Consider the following 22,702-nt stretch of genomic DNA (forward strand, 5'->3'; position numbering starts at 1 on the left):
AATAATCATACAAAAACGTGTATTGTATTGTATTGTATTGTATTGTATTGTTTTGAATTGCAGAGTATTGTATTGGGATTTGGTATTCAAGGGTATTCTGAAATTCTGATCCAGACACCTATTTTAATTTGAAAGGTAAAGGTGTGCAGAGGACTGTTTCATCAGTCCCACTGCTTCTGCATTTATTTTGCTTGTACCTACCTGTGATATTTTCTAATCAATTTCCTGTGTTCTATTTTCCAAATAAAAAGCAAATATAAAATAATTTAAGCTACGGTCACCCAGACCAGAATAAAGAGCTTACGATAGATGAATGAATTGATGAGTAATCAGCCACCCAGGGTACTTGAATTGTGTCCATTGTAGTTTATATGCAAGTATATGGTTTATTTTTTTGTAGTTATGTTTGATTTTCTTTTTTTTCTTTCTTTCTGTAGTTTACTGAGTTTTTTGCTGAATGCATTGATGTAGTAATTTTTTTTTTAAATAAAATGGCAGCGGTCTTTTGTAAATGGCTACTAAAACAAGACAACATTTCCATCTATTTATTTGGTTTCAAGTAAAAATTTTAATGGAGTTGTGCTGAACATTGTTGAAGATGTGCTATCTTTCTTTGTCTTGTAAGCTTTATATCTGACCTCCCACTCCACCCTCACAAGAGTTAAAAATGTCTCGCTGATGTGACTGATGCACGCCTATTTTCATGCATCACTAAATGAAATCATTTCCACGGTCCGTGAAGAATTTATTAAACAGTTGGCATCCACTGAGTTACCAGCTACCAGCCACTCTAATCCTGACATTTTATATGAGGATTTTGCCTTCAGTTGAGCCGGTTAATTTAATTTGCTGAAATTTCACCTGAGCAAAAGGAACAATTTTACACTCAGCTAGGACCAGGTACTCATCTCAAGATTCCAGATTTACTCATTGTACTAGAAATGCCCAAACTGATTTCCACTAGCAGCTTCACAAAATCCCTTTTAATAGACTACTACTACCTAGTGGTTAAACAGTAGCACTACATGATTCAGATGGATGCATGTCCTTTCTGATGGCAACTGCTCCATATCAATGTTTTACAACTTTCACATGATGTGGGAGTTGGCATTCTGTTTATAGCATCCCCTTGAATCTGTTTGAATGAAAACAGATACTGGATTAGAAGAGTTAAAGGAAAATGGGGGAGGATTATGAGTTATCTCCATCCAGGCAAACCACTTGTGAATTCAACATTGGTGTACAGAATGTAATCTCAGAACCACTTACTGGATTTAGTCTCAATGAGGTATGACCACCAAAGATGAAAGACCATGTTCCTGAAGATCTAGGTATAATTTCTTCACTGAGCACAGGAGCATAAAAACTGGATCACTGGAAAAAGGTTTGGTTGGTCATACAAGTACTGAGCCAAGCAAGTTTTCATTGCTTCAGTGACCTACACAACCCTTGGATCTCAAGGACTTTGGAATCTTTGGAATGAGGCGGGAATGACAGGGCACAGTGCATCAAGATTTCTGTTCATGCCCAGTTGAATTCATGGTGTTCTTGCAGACTGAATGTTATTTGAATCAATATTTGGTTTGCAGTTTAGGGTTATACTTGCTTTTAACCACATGTATGCAAGATGGCTGACATGCACGTCCTGCATTTATTCAGCATATTGATTGTGCATGTCCACAAAAATAATAAAAATACAACCCATGCACGTTGTGCAGTAAAGACGTAAGCAGTGAAGGTAGTGTGTGAAGCAACCCGTGCCTTTATACATTCCATTTTGTGTTTCTCAAGATGCATTATCATTGACTGTCAACTCCTGACATTTTATACTGTTTATTCTTGTTGTGCAAAATGAGAGGAAGTGGTCAAAGAAAGAATTCTGGAGAAGGTGAAGGATGTTTAAACTCTGACCTGCTCCCTAGTAGGCAGAGCTTTTAATCCTCCAGATGTGGGAGAGTTAGGCATGCAAGTATGTGAACAATGCTGCTTGCATATCTGCCATGCATCAAGTATAACCCCAGACTTTCTTGGTGTTCATAAGGATATTACCCCATTTGACCCCATTTTAATACATACATTAGTTCACACATGCTCAGAATTGGCTAGTGTAGGTCTTATTGACAGGTGAGAAAGTAATGCCATCTTTCCTGCCCAGGCAGCATGTCCACTATTGCTCTCAGATGGCTGTGGCATTGTCAGGATTCGAATTTGCAATTTCCAGGAGATAGGGGGAATGCGTTTCTGTTGTGCCACATAAGGACAGTTTTAAAATGAGTAGCATCCTATGAGGTGATTTTCACCCATTCTCTCTCTCTCTCTCTCTCTCTCTCTCTCTTTTTGTCTCTCTCACTCATAGTAAGCCGTTTGGAGGAGCGGGAGGCAGAACTCAAGAAAGAGTACAATGCTCTCCATCAGCGACACACAGAGGTAACACACCAGCATCATCTCTAATGTTTATCAGTCAGTTGAAAGGTTTTGTCCATGCAATACCTGAAAATCCATTGAGAATGACAGGATTAAGTGATAACAATCAAGGAGGTATACAGCACCACCAGCTTCACAAACAGATCTGTGTTTGATCAGAGGCACATACTTATCAGTAGTTATGATGCTAAATATGTTACCAGTTATCAGCAGTGATGTTTTCCTCTGTTTCCTCCAGATGATTCATAACTACATGGAGCATGTAGAGCGCATTAAACTCCAGCAGATAACCGGAGGAGAGGCCTCAGATACAGGAACCCTGGGTAGAGTCAGGTAGGACAGGGCTGTATAGCTTATGAAAATAATCCATTCAGAACTGATTGCGAACTAGCAAACAAATTCATGCTGAAGTGAAAATACCATGTGCCGTTATTAAATGTTATTTTGCAGTATAAAAATCATACATCCAACATAAATGCAACAATTATCAACGTTCTGAGAAGTTCATTTACATTATTCATCTAAGTGGGGATAGAAATGAATGAATGATATGAATGAAAATGATAGAAAAAATCAGGTTTATAAGAGAAATCAACATAACTGTCCTAGGGAGACACAAAGTGGCATTTGTCTGGTCTGTTAGTGGTGTATATAAGGGCAGTCAGAACAAACATCATTATTTAACAATAATAATAAATAATAAAAGTCTGTTGTGTTTCTTGCAGGAAAATGCATCTCAATTGATGCATGTTCTTAATGGCGTAGTTTATTTCTTTGTAGTTTCAAATTATGTATCAATTTTCAAATATGTGTACTAAAATATATTACATTTCATTATTTTGAGCAGTTCAACGTAATGCGGTCACATTTTTTTTTGCTAATGTATATTATATACATATTAAATATGTTGCTATGTAATAACTTTCTATTTTAATGTAAAATCTAGTCAAACAACAGATTATGGTGTTGTCTTCTTGAGATTTTTGTTCACCTTTCATGGTTTATGTGATATAAATGCACAGTATAGAGGTACTGCTAATGAAATGTTCAGTCTATGGCACTATAAAATTTTGTCTGTCTGTCTGTCTTCCTGTCTGCATTCATACTTGGATGAACATCTGTATTCTAGGAAAGAGCGACCCCTCTCTCTGGGCATCTTCCCCATGTCTGGTAGTGGTGGTGGGAACAACTCACAGATCCCAGATTTTCTGGGCCGTGCAGAGACTCCAGGGACAGAAGGCTGGAGATTCACTGATCTCAGTCAGCATCGATCGAATGCCAGTCTCAAGGTACTTAAACCTCTATAGAATGCCCTGGTGTGATGCAGCATGCGTAATATATCAATAATATAACCTCAATGAAGTGATATAGGACTATAATCTTAAGGCCACAGTACCAATGCAATATGGACATAAGCTTCAGGAAACATTTGCGTTAGCGTGCTTGTGTTAATAAACCACCAGCTGGTGTTGTGGATTAGAGAAGAACACTTGGCATTTGTAATGATGTGGCTTTGAAGATGAAGGAGGGAGCAGGACAGAGGTTGCTCTCTGATGTTATAGTAGAGCCCGTGTGAGACGCTCTATATTTTCAAACCATTCACACACTTAGATGCCTGTCAGGACTGCACCTCTTTCTGTTTTCAAACTCACACACACACACAGTGTATATAACTGGAGGAATTATGTTCTTCTCAGATATGTTGACTCAGAGCTGACTTGATATGCTGACTCAGAGCAACAGTATTGACATAGGACAATTTAAGATATTTAAGCATTTATACATCAAGCATAGTTGCTAAGACTTAAGAGAATGAATACTAAACGAATATCTTGCAGGTGAGTATCTCAAACCATGTGACACACTCACTCTCACTGGCTTTTGAGCTGTATCTATGTCTGACTTGTATTTATGCCTGACGAAATATCCATGTATACCATACAGAAGACCTTGGCAAGGGAGTTTTGGTAAACTATTTTAAAAAAAAGAAAATTCCCCTGAGAAAATGTAAGCTGCAAGCTTCAGTCTGGGTTCTTCTGTCTGGTGGTTACTGATGCTTAAAATGCTTTCATATGCATGTCAATAACCTCAAACACATTTGGGATGTTATGTCAGTGTGATGGTATACTGTGGAAAGCCAGTTGGAAATAGTTCTAGCATTTGTGATATGTTATCTCGAAATAGTGGGGATTAGGAAAAAAAAAGAGAAATGCTGCAGGACGCTAATGACATGGTGCGTACTTTCTGAAGAACAGATGAAATATCGTGCAAAAGTCATAGGCTTATGTAGAAAAGATGCTGTGAAGATGCTTTAAAAAGCAATTACATGAATATTCTAAACATCAACAAGTACTACAGTGTATAATATTTTGGACTATATTAAAGAAATACACAAACATACAAATTAATAGTGTAATGTGACAATTAAGAAATAATACTACTACAGTGAAAAGTGGGCATACATGTCACACAGATTTATTTGTTTATTTATTTGATTGTTTGCTGAATTATTTCCATGACACTTCATACAACACTGTGAAACTAAAACTGTCACTTTGACACATTCTGTGTTTTGATTGGTGCATCGATCCAGTTGGCTTCTTCCTGCCTAATTCAACATGGCTGCACTTTGGTTAAATGCATACAGTAATGTTTTGCAAGAATTAGTGCGAAATATACTCGATAAAATTTTGACTTCTGAATTAGTCATATAAAATATCATGTCTGAATTTTCACCCTGTAAAAACAATCTTAATACCTAGAAAATAATTCTGAACACTGATAATTGTGTAGTTTAATGATCTGCATTTATGCAGTGTCAAAATAAATGAAATAAGAGGAGGGTTGTGTCATTCAGTGTTCTGATGATACAAATACAGAGTTGTTACAATGTAATTACAATATTCAGTACCTGTACCTATAATTGTATTTACATTATACTACAGCACTGTTAAATTCACAATATGATTGCATGTTGCTTCATTTTCTGTAACACTGCAGCTCTAAAAGAAGTAACATCTGTAATCACAGCTTTATATGAATGCACTTTTTTTAATACATGATTTTTTTTCTGTAGTAACAGCCTCTTCACTTGGGCTTTTAAGATGGATACTCAAAATAATTCAAGGCTAATGCTAACAAATACAAAAAGTGTTGATATTCAGCTAACAAACAAATAGCTGGCATGTTGAAGTTTTCTGTAAGGAGATGTTTATAATAAGTTTTGTTTTCTGACACTAATACACAAGACATCAAATGGGCATTAAAGACAACATTTCTATTACAAACCTAGGGGGTCTAGGACTTTTGCATGGTACTAGGCCAAAAATAGATAACTGAGATAACTGTATTTCTATGTATTGATAAACTAACTGAAGGGTAACAGGTCCATCAGTCTTCCTAACTAATTTACTCATCCAGTTTAGAAAATGAGAAGCATGCTGTTGCTGATATACCCAAAACCATGATACTGGATTGTACAGTTATCATGCCACGAATCATGCTTCACTTGAATTCTCTTCCCCAAGCAGCTGGAGGCGGAGGATCCTCCACAGAAAAGCGAGGGTAATAGTGCACAGGAGGCTTGGGGGAATATGCTGGCAGACGACTGTAAGGTAGTTGGCTCTGTAACAGCCGAACGCGCGCAGTCCATTTCACCATCATGCGCTGACGCCGAGTTTCTCGTACAGCTTTGCAACATCCACGTCTCATCCCGTGTTGTGCTGAATGCAACCACTAAAGTGAAGAGTATGTATAGTTCAGAAAAGTTTAACTGGACCCCGACAAATTGAAGATTGGAACTGGACAGTCCTCGGGCATAGCAAATTCAAATTATTTTGATTAACAGATGGTGCTCAATCCAGAGTGTGTAAAGTGGTTGCTGTAGATGAATGAATGATAAATGTGGTTGCATACAGCTTGTTTACAGTTTGATCGCATGGCATTTCAGTTTCACAAAATCCACTTCATTCTCCATTTAAACATTATTCATTAAGCTAGACTAGTATCACTAGTTAATCTGAAAATGGTAATGCTCATCTACTATAGTCATAGTTATTCCAAATTGCTATAATTGAGAACTACATGTTTAACTTATTTTGAAATGGATTCTAAAGATTAGCACTTGCTGGGCTTTGGTTGTGGGCTGTTCTGTGCGACAATATAGCTAAATGCATTTATTTTGCGTAAGTTTTTTTTTTTTTAGTGAAGATTGATTTGTTGTTTGCAATGTTGTTGTATGTTGTGGTCTTTGTGTGCCCTGGTGAGCTCTGTATGTGAATTATGTTAAGTTGTTTGTGGTTTTCAGTATTAATTTATCTGCTGTTTCAGTATTAGTCCTTATGTGATGTGTTGTAGCTTCTCTTTGAATGTGGCTCCTAAATTAACGAGTAATGGTTTACCTTGCTGTTTTCTGTTCTTTGTGTTCAAAATTTTTATCGCTCACAAAATGTTTGCCTTAACATAAAGTTCTGTTATTTAATTAATCTAATATGAACACTCAATCCAATGCATCATAATTTGCGTTACATGGTTGGTTCTCTTGTTCCCTCTCTCACCGAACTGTCACAGAGATGTGACCTCTGACCTCTGTTGTGGCCTTTAATAAGAGTCTGCTTTTGGTAATTTCAGGATGAGCTGTTAGGTTCCAGTTCTGTCACACCCATGTCCACCACAGCCTCAGAGCCAGGGTTGGAGTCTCAGCGGGAGAATGGTGACGGTTCCAGCAGGTGTGCTGAGGTGCAGGCTGCACCGGGGACTCGCTCAATTTCAACCGGTGAGTCAGTATCATATGAGTTAGTCTTAGATTCAAATCCTCAACCTGAGTTATACTTTGAAACTGAAATGTTATGAAAATCAGGATGATGCTAGTAATACACTAGTAATATGAAGAGCTGAGGTGTCTTTCTGGGGATTAAAAACGCAGCCTGAGCAAAACAATGGGAAAGAGAATACTCAGCTCTTAACTTGCTGATTGTAGGCTAATCAACTTTTACATCCTATTTGCGTAAAAAAATTAAGAAATAAAAAAGAAAGTATCAGTGTTTTTATGAAATACTAGTATATCCTGAAATACTAGACAGTCTGTTGAATTAAACAAAATTAAACTGATCGAGTTCTTTCTGTTTCCCCCAAAACTATTATAAAAGTTGCAATTGTAAGTCTTACCTGATTTTTTTGTTGCACAAAAAAAGTTATACATGCTATTTACATGTCACTGCATACAGTACGTGAGATGTTTTACACAAAAATATTACACCAAATGTTAAAAAGTCAAAATGTTATGGCTCAGTGTATTAAAATTACAGAACTGTCAGATAATTACGTTCAGACAACCTTATAATTCCACCGTCTTGCATTACTAATGCATGTCTTTAGCCTATTAAATGCAGTTTAAATGTATTTTTACTTCGTATCAGTATAACACTACATGTTATGTGCCACCTGGGTCATGTAGGTTTGGTGGAGAATGAGGACAAGTCTGATGTGCAAGCTATTATCGAATCAACCCCAGAGCTCCATCTGGACCTCAGTGGCTACAAAGGCTCCAGGTACACAATGTTATATCCAATTTATAACTAATTTTATAATGCATATACGATGTATTATATCAAATGTGTCCTTGCCATATCTGTCGTGACATAAACTGGACAACCGAAAACAAACAATGATAATATTCTGAAGGTTTGACCATGAAAAAAAAATTATTGTAAAACTGATGACACCATCTGTTAACAGGGTCTACTGTAGATTGTCTTTTTGTATTAACAAAATAATGTGTTGTCCATTTTATGTGCTTGTCTTAATGGATGTGTAGTTAGAGGGTGTTTCTATCTTCAGGTACACCATACAGGGTGGTATCAATGCAAATAAATTTATTGCTGATTTGTTGCTGTCTGAATGTCACTTAGTGAATGGAGGCTGTAAATGAATAAATTTGGTTGTTTTTACTAGTCCAGGCTCTTGTCATCTCAAAACTTTACTACTGCAACACACTACTCATGCGCGCCCCCCAGCCAGCTCCATCAAAACCCTTTAAATGATACAGAATGCAGCAGCATGCCTTGTCTTCAACCAGCCCAAAAGAACCCATGTCACACCCATTTTCATCTCCCTCCACTGGCTTCTTATGACTTCCCCTTATCAAATTCAAGGCCTTGATGTTAATGTATAAGACCTGGTCTGGAACAGCACCTCCCTACCTCAACACTCTCCTGAAGGCTTACATTCCCTCACGCAATCTGCGATCGGTTAATGACTGACACTTATTAGTGCCTACTCAGCATGGCTCAAGGTCCCTTTCCAGAACCTTCACACTAACTGTCCCTCAGTGGTGGAATGAACTTCCAACCTCAATCCAGACCACAGAATCTGTCACTATCTTCAAAAAACAGCTAAAGACCCACCTCTTCCATGAGCACTTAACTAACCCCTAAAATGCCAACCCCACATTATTTATAAAAACAAATAAATAAATAAATGTAAAAAATTACTCCAGCTCTTACACCTCTACTCTGCGCTTTTTGCTTCTCTAGAACTCAATTATAGATCTTGTATGGTAGCACTACTTGTATTGCTCTCCGCTTGATATATCGCTTTGCTTGTATTTCCTCATTTGTAAGTCCCTTTGGATAAAAGTGTCTGCTAAATGAATAAATGTAAATGTAATACAGACTAAAGACAGGTATTACATTTGCAAGAGCCTGTTTCCTCCAGTTGAAGAGAAAATAAAGTCAATTACTGTATCATAATAATGAGAAGCTTTACTGGAACTATGTCTGTAAATAAATAAAATAATTAGAAAATTTCTCAAAATTACGACCTGCTGTATTATGAAGGTTAAGTATTCACAACACGTTCCCTCCTCTGATGTCAACAAGCTTAAACAGACCCTTTGCATGGATTTGATTCAGATTTATCTTATTAACAGTAAATACTTTCAAATTGCAACTATAAAATTGTACTCATTATTTGTGGCTGTAATAAAGCTGAGCGTATACCATTTCATGTGTTCCAGCACCCCGACTAAAGGCATAGAGAACAAGGCGTTTAACCGTAACACAGACTCTCTGTTTGAGGAGCTGTCAAGCGCAGGCTCTGGTCTCATTGGGGATGTGGATGAAGGAGCTGATCTTCTGGGTAAGAGCTTTTCTTTCTTAAAAAGAAAAAACTTGTTAATCATCGTCTCTTATCTCCTAAATACTAGGAAGAAAGAAAACAGCATGCTATTGAGTAGCGCCAGTTATTGATAGTTATTGCAATTGAGGTATTTATATAAATTGTGGAAGTAGAACTTTTTTTGTGTTTGGGGGGGGGGGGGGTATTTCAATACATAGTATATTAGCAAAACACTATTGCTCAAAAATAAGGTTTACTCTTTATAGTCCGAGGTATTTTTTGACACGAGTGGAAGGTGTATTGCTGAGTGCTAAAACTAAATTAAACATATGAAATAAAGTAAGCAGCAGTACTAAGTCTGACTGGCTTGAGTTCAATGGACCGGATTTGTGCTATTTATTTAACTAAAGGTGCGGTAAGCCTCGCTTCCTCTCCATTTCCTTAATTGTTGCTGTTAACTAGTCACCTCTGCCCCAGGATTGTTCTGATTGGCTGCTCACAGGTCGTATGTGTGTTTAAAGAAAGCCGAACACGAGCTGCAACTAGGCTTGTCACGATAATTACGTTATCAACTTATTGTACATGTGGACATGACCTTGATCATTTTTGCTGACCTCGATATTGCCCGTTGTGATTACATGCGAACGAATGTTACCAACATTTTAGCTGCTCGCACTGCTTCTGTCCTCTCGTTTGTCGAATGTAAGATAAAAATGGACATTCGAATGAAAAAACTTTGTTAAATTTAAGACGTATAGCAAGCACTATCACCTAGTCTAATTAAAACATACTGTTGAATAAATGATGCAAGATATTAGTGAACTAACAATGTTTTTTGAAGAAGAAAAAGAATAGTTCTAGTGTTTCAGGTAATCCAGTCCTAGTCAATTATGTCGGGGATTGAGCCGTTTAAGCTGTGTGAGCTGAAGCTGAATGAACAGCGGTAAACTGAAGCGCTTTACTAGCGGGTTAATTAACTCACCAAAACACATCCAATACAAATATGAGATTAAATCAGACAAACACAGCATAAACCTAATATTACAACTCGCATCTGCACAAAATGACACGAATGCACAGGTGAACTGAACTTAAGTAAGGAGCTAAGTAGAATGATAAGTCACGTTGTGAATACGCTTTTTCCGTAACAACGCACTAAAACACGTTACAATGTCTGAATATTCTTAAGAATTCAAAGTTCATTGCTGTTTGAAAGGGTGTACTTGCATTATTATGCCGTTACATTATCATTACATCTGTGACATAAAATGACATTAATATCATTTACCGCAATGATTTCTGGGACAGTATATCGTCCAGCAAAAGTAGGTGCAGTGACAGACCTAGCTGCAACAAAATTTTGGCAATGAAATTAGTAGCATTCGTAAAAATCATGATGGGGTCAGCTGAGTATTATGTGCTTTCCTTGTGCTGTGTAGTCATGCAGTCAGTCCCTGCTGTATGTATAATGCTAACTGCACTCTTTCTCTCCATGCTGTATCCTCCTGTTCTCTGGTTTTTGTGCCTTATCCCAGTGGAGTACTCTGGTGTGTATATAACCCTTCTGGCTGTTTCTTTTCCCGTCTGTGTGTCACTTCCTGTCTGTGTCTCTGTCAAGGACAATGGTTGCATGTAGAGTCATTTTTTCCTTTTTTCATTCATTTTCCATTACTTCATAATACTAAAGAGAGCAAACAATTTGCATTGAAGTAACGTTTCATATATTTGGCAAATAAGACATCTGTACTGCATTAAAGGGGTGGGAGATAACATTCTGTATGTTTTGTTCTGGTTTACTTGTTGGCTTCATTTACTTAAAGGCTATCTTCATTCTTCCTGTTCTCTCTGCTTAACATGGACTGCATGCTTTTTCAGACCTGAGTTTGCTTGGTAAGACATACCATCTGCTCTCCTATTTCATGTCTGACTGCCTGTCTCTCTCCCTCAAGTGTTCAGTTGTTCAGTTCAGTTGTGACTCTTTTCCTTTCCCTGTGTTTATATGTCTCGGTGTGTGTGTTTTCACATCCTTCCCCAATCTTGGTTAAACCCAGAAGTCATACCAGGTCCTTGTCCCAAAAGAGAGACAAACTGACACTGGGATCTTAAGTTCTCACTGTAATTGGTCTTTTTTTTTTTTTTTTTTTTTGCAGGAATGGGCCGAGAAGTAGAGAATCTCATTCTGGAAAACACACAGCTGCTGGAGACAAAGTAGGAGCAATTTTCAGAAAAAACACATTTGAGAAAAACACGTTTTGACAGAAAATTAGGCGCAACCATACTACTGGAACAAAAATATGATCAAAATGGCTGAAAGTGCGTATGTGTGTGTATGCAGAAATGCACTGAATGTGGTAAAGAATGACCTGATCGTCCAAGTAGATGAACTTACATCTGAGAGGGAGGTTCTTCAGGGAGAGCTGGACACGGTTTTGCAGACAAAGGCCAAACTGGAGGAGAAGAACAAAGAGCTTGAGGAAGAGCTCAAGAAGTTTGTGACACCTTTCTTCTCTTTCTTCTGAGTCTTTTTTATTAATTTATTAAAACTTACTGCTTTACAGTATGTAGTGTTTTCATAAAACTGGCAGCATGACACCAAGCTTGGTTTGTCTACCCATAAAACAGTGCTTTTTTGTCATAAGGATATTTTTTATGCCATAAGGCTACAGTATATAGCAATAATAGCCTAGGGAAGTTTATATAGTCTCCACAGTTTCATGTAGGTTTCCTCAGGGCTATCCGGTTTCCTCCTACCTCCCAAAACATGCTGGTAGGTGGCTTGGCTAATCTAAATTGCCCCTAGTTATGAATGTGTGTGTGTGCGCATGGTATTCTGTGATGGACATCCCATCCAGAGTGTATACCTGCCTCAAGCCCCGTGTTTCTAGGATACTGGATCCATTGCAACCCCGACAAGAATAAAGCTGTAGAATGAATGAATGAATATTGTGTACTATTTGACTAATATGAATTTTTATATGCAATAGAGTTCGGGCTGAAATGGAGAGCGTCAAACTGAATAACAAAGAGGACGATGAGGTGAGAATATATTGCCTAAATACCAAATATGTGATTTGGTTTTATGTCATTAAGCGTGGCTTTGTTCAATAGCAGAAGTGTGCATGGGTTATACAAAATTGTAGTGCATATACAGTAAATGTCCTAATGCCGGTTGAAGCAAAGTATGTCTGTGTTTTGTCCGTAGAGTGACGTGCCCACAGCTCAGAGGCGTCGGTTCACCCGGGTAGAGATGGCACGTGTGCTGATGGAAAGGAACCAGTATAAAGAGAGGCTGATGGAGCTACAGGAGGCTGTCAGGTGGACAGAAATGATCCGGTAAACACTCATTTGAATGTTTGTTTAAAAAAAAAAAACAACCCCAACAGCTTTTGGTTCAGAGTACTGAATTGTTGTTGTTCTTATAGTAGGCAATCGTTAGAATTAGAATTGGTGTAAAGGCCCTTTTATCTCTAAGCATGTAGAGAAGATGGAGGTTCAAGACCTTGTTCAAGGATTCAACAGTGGCTCTCTGACCTTCTGGTCACGACCAGGGCTCCAAAACTTGTATAAAAATTAATTCACTACAGCTGTTATAAGTGGTGTTTAATTGTTTACAGTAGACAGTGTCCTTTGAATAGGGGTTTCATTTATGGTCTGCCAAGGCTCTGATTAAATGCTTGTATTTCTGCCTCAAACAGATAGAGTTGTTAGGGAGTTGCTTGCATCTATATATCATCATCTATATATCACAGCACTGTTGAGTTCTTGATTCTGATTGGTCAGAAGGTGTTGATTAATTTTTGACAGTGTGGCTCAGACAGTAGATCAGGCCGCAAGGTATATAATAAATGCACTCATTCTTGTTTCTGTAGTAACAACTTACACAGGGATTTATGCTCCATTTAATCAGATTAAAAGTCTGTAAAATTTCATATGAATTTTTAAAAAGGTCTCCATTGTCAGCGTTTTGTAACAGTCAGAAATAAAGCTGTAACTTTAAGTATTCCAACAAGGAAAAGTCTTCAGGACAGAGGACTTTGTTGTTTTTTTGGTGATATGACAAACTACTTTTTTGTCTTATTAACTAGAGAAACAAACCTAGGCTGAAAGATTTGTCATAGCTGATATAGGAAAGATTTGTTAAAGCTGTTATAACATAAATGATAACAAGAAGTTCCTTGTTTTGCAGATTTTCCACAACATTAAACGTGACTATAAACTGATAACGTATGTCTATATATATATATATATATATATATATATATATATAAATAATAACATCTAACCAGAAGTGCACACAGACATGGATGAATGTAATCCAAGACAGTACAATTGAACATAGGTGCAAATGGAGTGGTATATACAGTAAGTGAACATGAATCCTGTGACATGAGTGAGTGGAATCCAAGACGCTACAGTGTTGGCAAATTGCCAATTTAAGAAGAAAAAAAAAACACTTCTGGGTGTGCCGTTAAAAGAAAATAATCATAGACAACGTTGTGTTTTATTCCATACATAATGGCATATTCTATTCCTCTACAGTGCATCCAGGGAAAATCCTGCTCTTACTGAGAAGAAGAAGTCCAGCATCTGGCAATTGTAAGTATTTCAACTCCAATGATTCTCTACATTAAGAAGTGGTTTATTTGTATGTTTATTACTCATGTGTTTCTTTTCTCACTTGATGTGCTGGTGGTCTTCAGCAAGTAGGTAAAACAGTCCTATCCTAACTGCTCCTCTCTTGCCCTCAGCCCAGAGTTGCAAAAAATCAATATGATTATTTTCCTGTGAGTTTTTCCTTGGGCTGCTCCTGCTTGCGGTGCTCCTTAGTCTGCCTCAGTTCATGATGTATTGTTTTTATCAGTTGGATAAGTTGAATATGTATGGAAGACCATTTCCACCACAGAGGAAAAAAAATAAAATAGGTAATTGCGACTTTATATCTCAGAATTCTGACTTTATTTCCTGAACTTTTGAGATAGCATCTCACCAGGGTTCGTACAAGGTGCTTGAACTGCTTGAATTTGCCGTTTTGAAATTTAAGTACAGCAAAACCTTAAAAATAGCCATTTTATTTAGCCCTTTTCTATCTAGTGGTGCTTAAAAAGTGCTAGAATTATAAAAAGTCAATAAATACGAAATCACTAAATAATTTAAAAATGTTTATATTAGACAGAACACGAATACAATCCTTTCACTTAAAATATGACACCCCTCTGCAGCCCCTCCCCGTCCTCCCATTATTCACTCACTCACTGTGACAGAGACCGCTCCGGCCCACTTTTCAAACCCCTTTAGCGACTTTTTTTCCCCATAAAAAAACACCTAGTGACATATCTAGCAAGTTTTTGGGCAAACCTTAGCTGCTTTCTGTAGAAGAGGGTGGCCAGTACTGCCCCAAGAGTGCAAGGTCCTGCTTTTCCGCCGCAGCTACTCTGTAAACATTCATTCGCTTCTAACTTTATCTCTGAGTGAGCATTTTACATACAGCCGAAATCACAGCACAGCCATTGTCTTTAACTTGTGTTTTTGTCAGAGGGTGTCATGGTTATAAATCAGGATTTTAGCAGTGCAGAGCAGCAGCTTTGAAATGGCTTGGAAGTGAGTGCTGGTTAACATGTAATCTTAATAGGCTGTGTTTCAGTCAGTATTTCATACTCGCTCTATTGTTTGACAACAGAAACAGATAAAATATGTAAACGAGAAGAACTTTACTGGGAATTCGGCTCTATTAAAATACAGTATGTGAGCTCAGAGAGTAGGAAATAGGCAGACAGATGTAAAGGGCTGACACTAGAACTCTACATATATATATATATATATATATATATATATATATATATATATATATATATATATATATATATTAGGGCTGCAACTAATAATTATTCTCATGATCGATTAGTTGGCTGGTTAATCGGACAGGGGGCAAACTTTCAAGTTAGTAAAGACTAATGTGTTCTATTTCAGACAATATTACCTTTCTAAAATTCATACACTAGATGAGTGGTTCTCAACCTTTTGTGAGCTTTGGACCCCTAGAATATTTCGAACAATCCACATGGACCCCCTCACTCCACAACAATTATAGGCTATATATTAAACAGTTATTTCTATATATGTTGCTTTATTTTATTAATATTTAACATTAATAATATTAACATTAAAATTTCATCAAAACATTTCAAGATTGTATTTTTTACATTTTATTGTTGGTGCGACATTAAATTTGACTCAGGATTTGACAAAGGATAATTTGACTGAATTATCCTTTGTTTATTTTATCCATCAATGCGACACTTGATCTTGTCGAGCACTTGTAGGTTTTTGCAAATTATCATTTCATTTGTAAATAAATTTTAAATAAATCCATCAATGAACGATCGTCAGCTCAGTTAATGTGATATTTGTGAATAACTAAATTGATTAATTTTAAAACATCTCATTTGAATATGTTTTGATACATTTAACAAAAAATATATATTATTTAAACATTTTTAAAACTTTCCTATGGACCCCCTGTAATTACCCACTGACAACTAGGGGTCCGCGGACCCCGTTGAGAAACACTGCACTAGACTGTAGAGTACATAGTGCATAGTGTAAGTGTATAGTACGTCATTTGGGACACAACTTTAGTATTTACTCTCCGAAGCGTGTTTTCGGAACAGAAGTAACGTAGTGAGTAAATGTTAATAAACATTCTTATTGATGTCTTGTGACATCATGTATCATATATTTTACTTTAATAAAATAATCATTTCTGTTCATTTCACTACATTTCCTTACACAATAAATCGGGTGTGGAGTGTGTATATGTAGACCGCTGGAAAATTAAGGATTTTATATCCCTGAAAGTCGAATTATAAATATGACTTTATTCAGATGTTCTTTATTAGCACATATCCTTGTAGTGACTCTTACAAAAAGGTTTTTCATGAGTTCTTTGGATAGATTGAGGGTTCTTTAACTTTGTGAATGTCATGTAGGATTCCGCACAGGGTTTCCTCAGATAGTGCTAGACTTTTTTTTCCCAAAAAGATTGTAGCAATTCCAGTACTGCAGGTATTTGCCTGTTCTGTAATGTTATTGATGTCCTAGGGCAGGCCTTGGCTGTGTCCATGTGGCAAGTGTGTGTGTCTTGCTCCCATTACCATCCCTGCATGTGTTCTCTCTGTGTGTGTGTGTGTGTGTGTCCGTCCCAGCTTCAGCCGGCTGTTCAGTTCCTCGTCCTCCAGCAGCAGCAGTGCGATGAAGCCTCCTCCTTCTAATGTCAAGTACAACCCACCCAGTGGCATGAGGAAGAGCAGCACCTTCTCCCAGTTCCCCACGGAGCGTTCCAAAGCCTTTGACTTCCTCAAAGATGAGTAAGGGCTCATTTAGCATTGTTTTAGCTTCAGCAACTCTACAGCTCACTTATCCTCAAACTGTGTTTGACTTTAAGCCTTGTATTCTATTCAGGTCAAAGTGATCCATTTGAATTGTTATGTCTCGCCTCTTTCAGAGTGGACCTGTGCACTTCTCCGTCTCGTAGGGAGCAAAAGAAGGCTCAGTACCGGCAGGTCAAAGCCCACGTACAGAAGGAGGACGGGCAGATGGCAGCTCACGGCTGGAGTCTGCCCAGTAAATACAAGGCAAGAGTTTAAGCTACACTAAAGTTTACAATTTTGATAGTTCAGGCAAGTTATTTGATGGCAGCAGTAAACTGGAGATAAGTGGGTTGCTTTTATCTATCTTACTTTGATTCATTTGGATTTGCATTTAGCACAATGCATGTTAGATAACAGTCATATTTTTGATTAAATCTTATAAAATATAATTGTTATGCATAAGGGGCAGTGGTAGATCAGTGGTTAAGATGTTCACCAGTAGGTCGTGAGTTCAAATCCCAGCACCGCCAAGCTGTCACTGCTGGGCCCTTGAGCAAGACCCTTAACCATCAACTGCTCAAATGTATAAATGAGATGAATGTAAGTCGCTCTGGATAAGGGCGTCTGCCAAATGCCATAAATGTAAATGTAAATTGTACACATCTCAGAGATCATTTCTAAAAATGTGTATGTGAAATGATTTACTTATATTCCTGCAAACAATCTGAAAAATGTCAAATATAAGCAACAATTGTTTCACAAAATGTCTTTCGAGCTTGTGAACGAGATCTTCAGCTTTAGTTTTAAAAAAGAACATTGCATTAAATAGCATTTACGTCACAGAAGGGTTCCAAAAGTGAGTGGGGACTAGTATACAGGTGCATGAGTACCAAAAAAGAGAGTAGTTATAAATTGTATTGTGTACATCACTTTTAATGCAAACTCAAATCCACTGAATTTCTGATCAAATATGATCATGCAAACATTTTATAAGTACAGGGGTGGACAAATCAGGAACCCGGCCACCCAGCATAAGCAGATTATATATGCAGGGTTTCAGTTTTTCATTTACAGTTGCCCAGTGAACAAGCAGGTTTAGTGGACTGTTAATATGTTTTACTTTTTTTTTTTACGTCACTCATCCAGCAAGAAAACCTCTACTCCCTATTGACTTTTGCAAAATAAACCTTTTGATTTGATAGGCTACATTGAACATAACACCAGCTGCTTCATTTTTTTTTTGGTGCAAAGCCCACTACACACTACACTACACACTCGATCCAAGGATGTGGTTTGGCTGTTTTTTACTAGACATACAAATTAGCTTGAATGGATTCCAGACAATCTTTCCAGACATGGAAACAGGGACTAAACTAAGCAAAATACTATACAATGCAGCACAAAACTATAACACCAATGCTATAGCACCACAAGCATATAATTAGCTTGTTGTACTTTTTACTTAAAGCCCAGCCGAACACAACATGGGACTTGGCAAGCACACTGGAGCGTTCACTTGCCTAGTAAGCTAGCTATCGTATTTAACGTATGCCCACTCCTGATGTAATTTTGTAAAACTTGCTCTATTTTGTATTCACAGGAAGCAAATGGTAGGCAAGCAGAGAATAAGATGAACTTGCCTGTGCCTGTGTACCTGAGACCACTGGATCAGAAAGATTCTTCTATGAAGGTCAGTGCTTTGGGATTTATTACTATGTTACATCATTATAAATTTAGCATAATTCTTTATGGTATATATGCTACACACCCTCTAATCCTGTACACACTTATTTACATTTTCAGTGCATCGTGTATAGATTCTCAGTGACTATGTTTATATGGACAGCAATAATCTAATTATTGACCTTATTCTGAATAAGACAATGTTGTGATTAAGGTGTTTCCATGAGGAGCTTTTAGAATATTCCTTTCATGTTCCCGTTTTACATATTATAGAACATAGATCGATTAACAGCACACGTCATTACATCCCCACGCCACGCCGTCCCACGTTCCCTCCAGAATTTCACATATCAACATACAGTTCGTCTTCGTTATGGTACCGTATACAGTTTTGGGTGTTTCATTTTTAATTTTACGAACGCTTCATGTGCAGTTAATTATTTGTCATGCTATACGTGCTAATAGACAACTGCTTGAAGCCATGGGCTGTGTCCAAAACCGCGTACTTACCTACTATATAGTAGCCGAGATACGTGTATTTCACCTACTATATAGTAGGTAAGTACATGGTTTTGGACGCAGCCGTGGTCTCTTGTTTGCGGTTGAGCCCTGCCATGTGTGTCCTGTCACAAAATGCGGTGAAAACTCTCACACGACATTAATAGTGTGATTAAGTTGTTTACATGTCTGTAATACACGTTGATAATGCGACTAAAACAGGAATACTCCACATGTCTTAATTCGATTTGTGTTTACTTTGAGTATGACTTTAGTCCGATTAAAGTAATCAGTAATCTTTGTTTACATGGTAGTTTCTTAATCAGAGTATTGTCTTAATCGGGTTAATATTGGATTATTGTTGTCCATGTAAGCATACTGAGTGAGCATGAAGCTGAAATGTATTTGTTCTTTCTCTAGCTGTGGTGTGCAGCCGGTGTAAACCTCTCAGGTGGAAAGCCACATGACACAGGCTCAGGTGTGTGTAATAATGACTCTGGAGCTGAGGGAGAAACATCCAGACCGAGGAAAGGCTCTCAAAGCAGCCTGGACCAGCAGGAGCACAAGGTGAAAGCCTTCAACAGTGCAAGTTGCAGAATTTTTTGATTATGTTTTACAAATTTTAAGTTAATTTCGATGAAAACAAATTATAACAGATATTATAAAAAGGGATCAAAAACATTCTTTCTAATCACAGAGAGACTAAAACACATACTTACTATGTCATCATTATTTTTATTTTTTTTTTACATCTGAATTAGATTTATGGATTTATGGATATGCCTCAGAGCATTTCTACCTGACTAGTGTGTCTTTGTATTTTTTGTTAATCTAATTTTATTTTATTTTGGTAGTTATTTTTTAGATAGAGTTTCTCTGTGGACAGAATCCTCACGCAGGTATAGATTTTCTAACCGTGTGTATGTGCGTATGTGTGTCAGGAGCAGGAAGGAGAAGTGGCACAGATGGACATTTCCAGCCATGTTTGGATCTGCACCAGCACACAATCCTCCACTAAAGTCATTATCCTCGATGCAACACAGCCCTCTGAGCTGCTGGATAGCTTTTACGTCTGCAACTCACACGTGCTGTGCATCGCCAGCGTGCCAGGTCAGCCAAACACACATCTATTTGACATTATTTGACAATTTGAAATGATCTTTGCTTGCGTTGTACCTTTATATGCTGTGTAATGAAACCTAGGTCCAATAAATTTATAGGAAGGACAATTATTAAGAGTTCTTGTTTGTGCTTTAGGTGTCCTGGAGACAGACTATATTGCTGGAGAAGAAGTTCCTCAGGACTCGGAGGCGAGGCTTGAAAGTTCACTGACAGGCAGTTTGGCCAGTAACAGCTCACATGGCAGTGAGGGAGCTCTGAGTGGCATCTCAGCAGTTGGCTGTACAGCAGAAGGGTTGGGGTCTGGAGCTCAAACAGGCAGATCAGGAACCAATGAGCTTCTAGCAGAGCTCAGTCCTGTAAGAGGTAGAGGTAAGAACTATTTATTGTAATTGGGATGAACAAGGGTTTAATTAGAGGGGGGCTCAAGAGAGACCAGCTCACGGAAATTAAAATTATACCATGGCGTGACGGTGATAATTATAATGATCATTCCAAAACTGACAAACAAACTGAAATCTTAGATCTAGAATTCTGCCTAAATCATACACAGAGATAAAGTAGTGTGATAAGATGACATTTATTTGAATGTATTATAATAAATAGTTATTAGAGCGAGAGAGAGATATGTGTGTGAATTACCTGCGTCTGTGTCGCGTCTCTACTAATAACGAAGCTCTGAGTTTAACTACTGTATGCAGCTGTAACTGTGCTTAGAGTTGTTTATAGGCAGCACATTAAATTTAGAGCTTAAACAACTATTAGATAATAATCGATTATGAAAATCGTTGTCAACGAATCTCATTATCGATTAGTTGGTCTGCGCGCAGCACGGGGTGCATTTACTCACTATGTTACTTCTGTTCTGAAAACACACTTCAGAGAGTAAATACTAAAGTTGTGTCCTAAATGACGTACTCTGGTAGTATTGTTTCAAAAGGAACTCTATCATTTTTTACTATCCAGAAGTATAAGCCGCTTCCTAGTCAACAGCGCATGATGTCATACGCACGTAAAGTGACGCCGCTAGCTTTAGCAGATACCCAGAGTCACCGACAATGGCTTTCTTCAGTTTACTGTTTGTCAGTGTTACCTTTTATAAAAAGTAATGCATAAATACTATTAAATAATATAAACATATATTAGTTTATATTTGTAACACTCAGTTTGTGGATTTTATTTTAAATAAACGAAGAAATGTTACTGAAAGCATCCCCCCCCCCCCCCGATTAATCGAAAAAATCGGCCAACCAATCGATTATGAAAATAATCGTTAGGTGCAGCCCTAAATAAATTAGAATGGTGGTTAAACTGACTGGAACTACCTGTGCATTATATGGTTTGAATGCACACCTTCCGGCCAATCAGAATCGAGTATTCAGACAGACCATGGTATAATATGTGAATAAGCAATTATTTCTTTATTACCTTTCCAACTTCATCAAATAATCATCATCAGTTCAATTCCAGTACCAAACAACAAAAATCTAAACTCTAGGCAGGAATAAGGCGTCTGTATAATCTAGGCAATACAGTGTGAGATACTAGTATGCACCATTACCTTGAGTCTAGATGATATCTAGAATTAAGTAATTCATACTGTATGTGATAATAGCAGAGTTGAGAGAACAACACAGAGAATATCTATAATTTTAGCAAAGGAGATAATAAAAGAATATCTTCAGAAATATATACATTCAACTTCAATCCTGAAAAAATGCATGTGTTCATGACATTTGTAAAACTCTTTCTTAGCTACGATTAAACTGAAGCCAGAGCCTGTTACTCAGTTATCTTTAGTAATTTGATGCTTGGTGTAATTCTCGTGTTAATGGTCAATGGTAAGTGGTACAGTTACGCTACTGTGTGTGCAGTGGAGTTGTCTAGGGAACCTAGTCCCAATGAAGATGGCGTTCCCACGGCAGAGGAAGCCACTGAGGCTACTGAGGAAGAAGAGGAGGCACCGGATACAGATACCAGCCAGCCTGGCATTTACACTGAGCACGTATTCACAGATCCACTGGGAGCACAGCCCACTCAGAGCTCTACAGCCACAGACAGTGTGAGGTGAGTACAGAGAGAATGAAAGGTTTGCTATCAATCTTTCATTCTGTGCTTGACACAGTCTGTACATCTCTCTGCATTCATGACATTCAGTTCATATCTGGTCTGTGTCCAGATCCAGTCTGTAGCTAGTGGACTGTGCCATAGAGGATTATCACATTTTTTCCCCTAGACTGCCTTAGTGGCCATAAAACCAGCTCAAATCAGAGTGCCTCCAAAAGAACTGGTTCCCCAAACCAAACCCCTTTCTGACAATATGGGCTCTGCTTCAGTGAGGTTTCTAATACAGTGCATTCGTTAGGATAAAATCATGTATCCCCCTAGATAAGCCTGCATGAATCCACATGTGTTCTATTTAGGTTTTTAAGGGCTCTTGCAGTCTCCTGAATGCAAATTAAAATCCATTCTGAACAGCCATTGTAATCAGTGAC

The 22,702-nt window shown here is 37.7% G+C and overlaps 1 protein-coding gene across 4 annotated transcripts in view; it reads left to right on the top strand.

The window, feature by feature from the left end:
* The window catches only part of spag9a (sperm associated antigen 9a), a 43,665-nt gene that overhangs the window by 13,320 nt on the left and 7,643 nt on the right, over nucleotides 1-22,702 (top strand). For 2 of the 4 annotated variants that reach the window (XM_053611963.1, XM_053611980.1), the window contains exons 3-20: nucleotides 2,357-2,427; nucleotides 2,663-2,757; nucleotides 3,554-3,713; nucleotides 7,054-7,198; nucleotides 7,880-7,973; nucleotides 9,440-9,561; nucleotides 11,691-11,748; nucleotides 11,876-12,028; nucleotides 12,525-12,576; nucleotides 12,743-12,873; nucleotides 14,080-14,136; nucleotides 16,743-16,904; nucleotides 17,042-17,171; nucleotides 18,508-18,597; nucleotides 19,509-19,655; nucleotides 20,030-20,198; nucleotides 20,346-20,579; nucleotides 22,082-22,274. In XM_053611963.1, the coding sequence (XP_053467938.1) occupies nucleotides 2,357-2,427; nucleotides 2,663-2,757; nucleotides 3,554-3,713; nucleotides 7,054-7,198; nucleotides 7,880-7,973; nucleotides 9,440-9,561; nucleotides 11,691-11,748; nucleotides 11,876-12,028; nucleotides 12,525-12,576; nucleotides 12,743-12,873; nucleotides 14,080-14,136; nucleotides 16,743-16,904; nucleotides 17,042-17,171; nucleotides 18,508-18,597; nucleotides 19,509-19,655; nucleotides 20,030-20,198; nucleotides 20,346-20,579; nucleotides 22,082-22,274 (2,263 nt within the window). Of the gene's footprint in view, nucleotides 1-2,356; nucleotides 2,428-2,662; nucleotides 2,758-3,553; nucleotides 3,714-5,954; nucleotides 6,039-7,053; nucleotides 7,199-7,879; nucleotides 7,974-9,439; nucleotides 9,562-11,690; nucleotides 11,749-11,875; nucleotides 12,029-12,524; nucleotides 12,577-12,742; nucleotides 12,874-14,079; nucleotides 14,137-16,742; nucleotides 16,905-17,041; nucleotides 17,172-18,507; nucleotides 18,598-19,508; nucleotides 19,656-20,029; nucleotides 20,199-20,345; nucleotides 20,580-22,081; nucleotides 22,275-22,702 lie in introns of all 4 variants that reach the window. The other 2 variants (XM_053611989.1, XM_053611972.1) reach the window with 2 other exon arrangements.

The sequence above is a fragment of the Ictalurus furcatus genome, chromosome 2, assembly GCF_023375685.1.
Source record: "Ictalurus furcatus strain D&B chromosome 2, Billie_1.0, whole genome shotgun sequence".
NCBI lineage: Eukaryota > Metazoa > Chordata > Actinopteri > Siluriformes > Ictaluridae > Ictalurus > Ictalurus furcatus.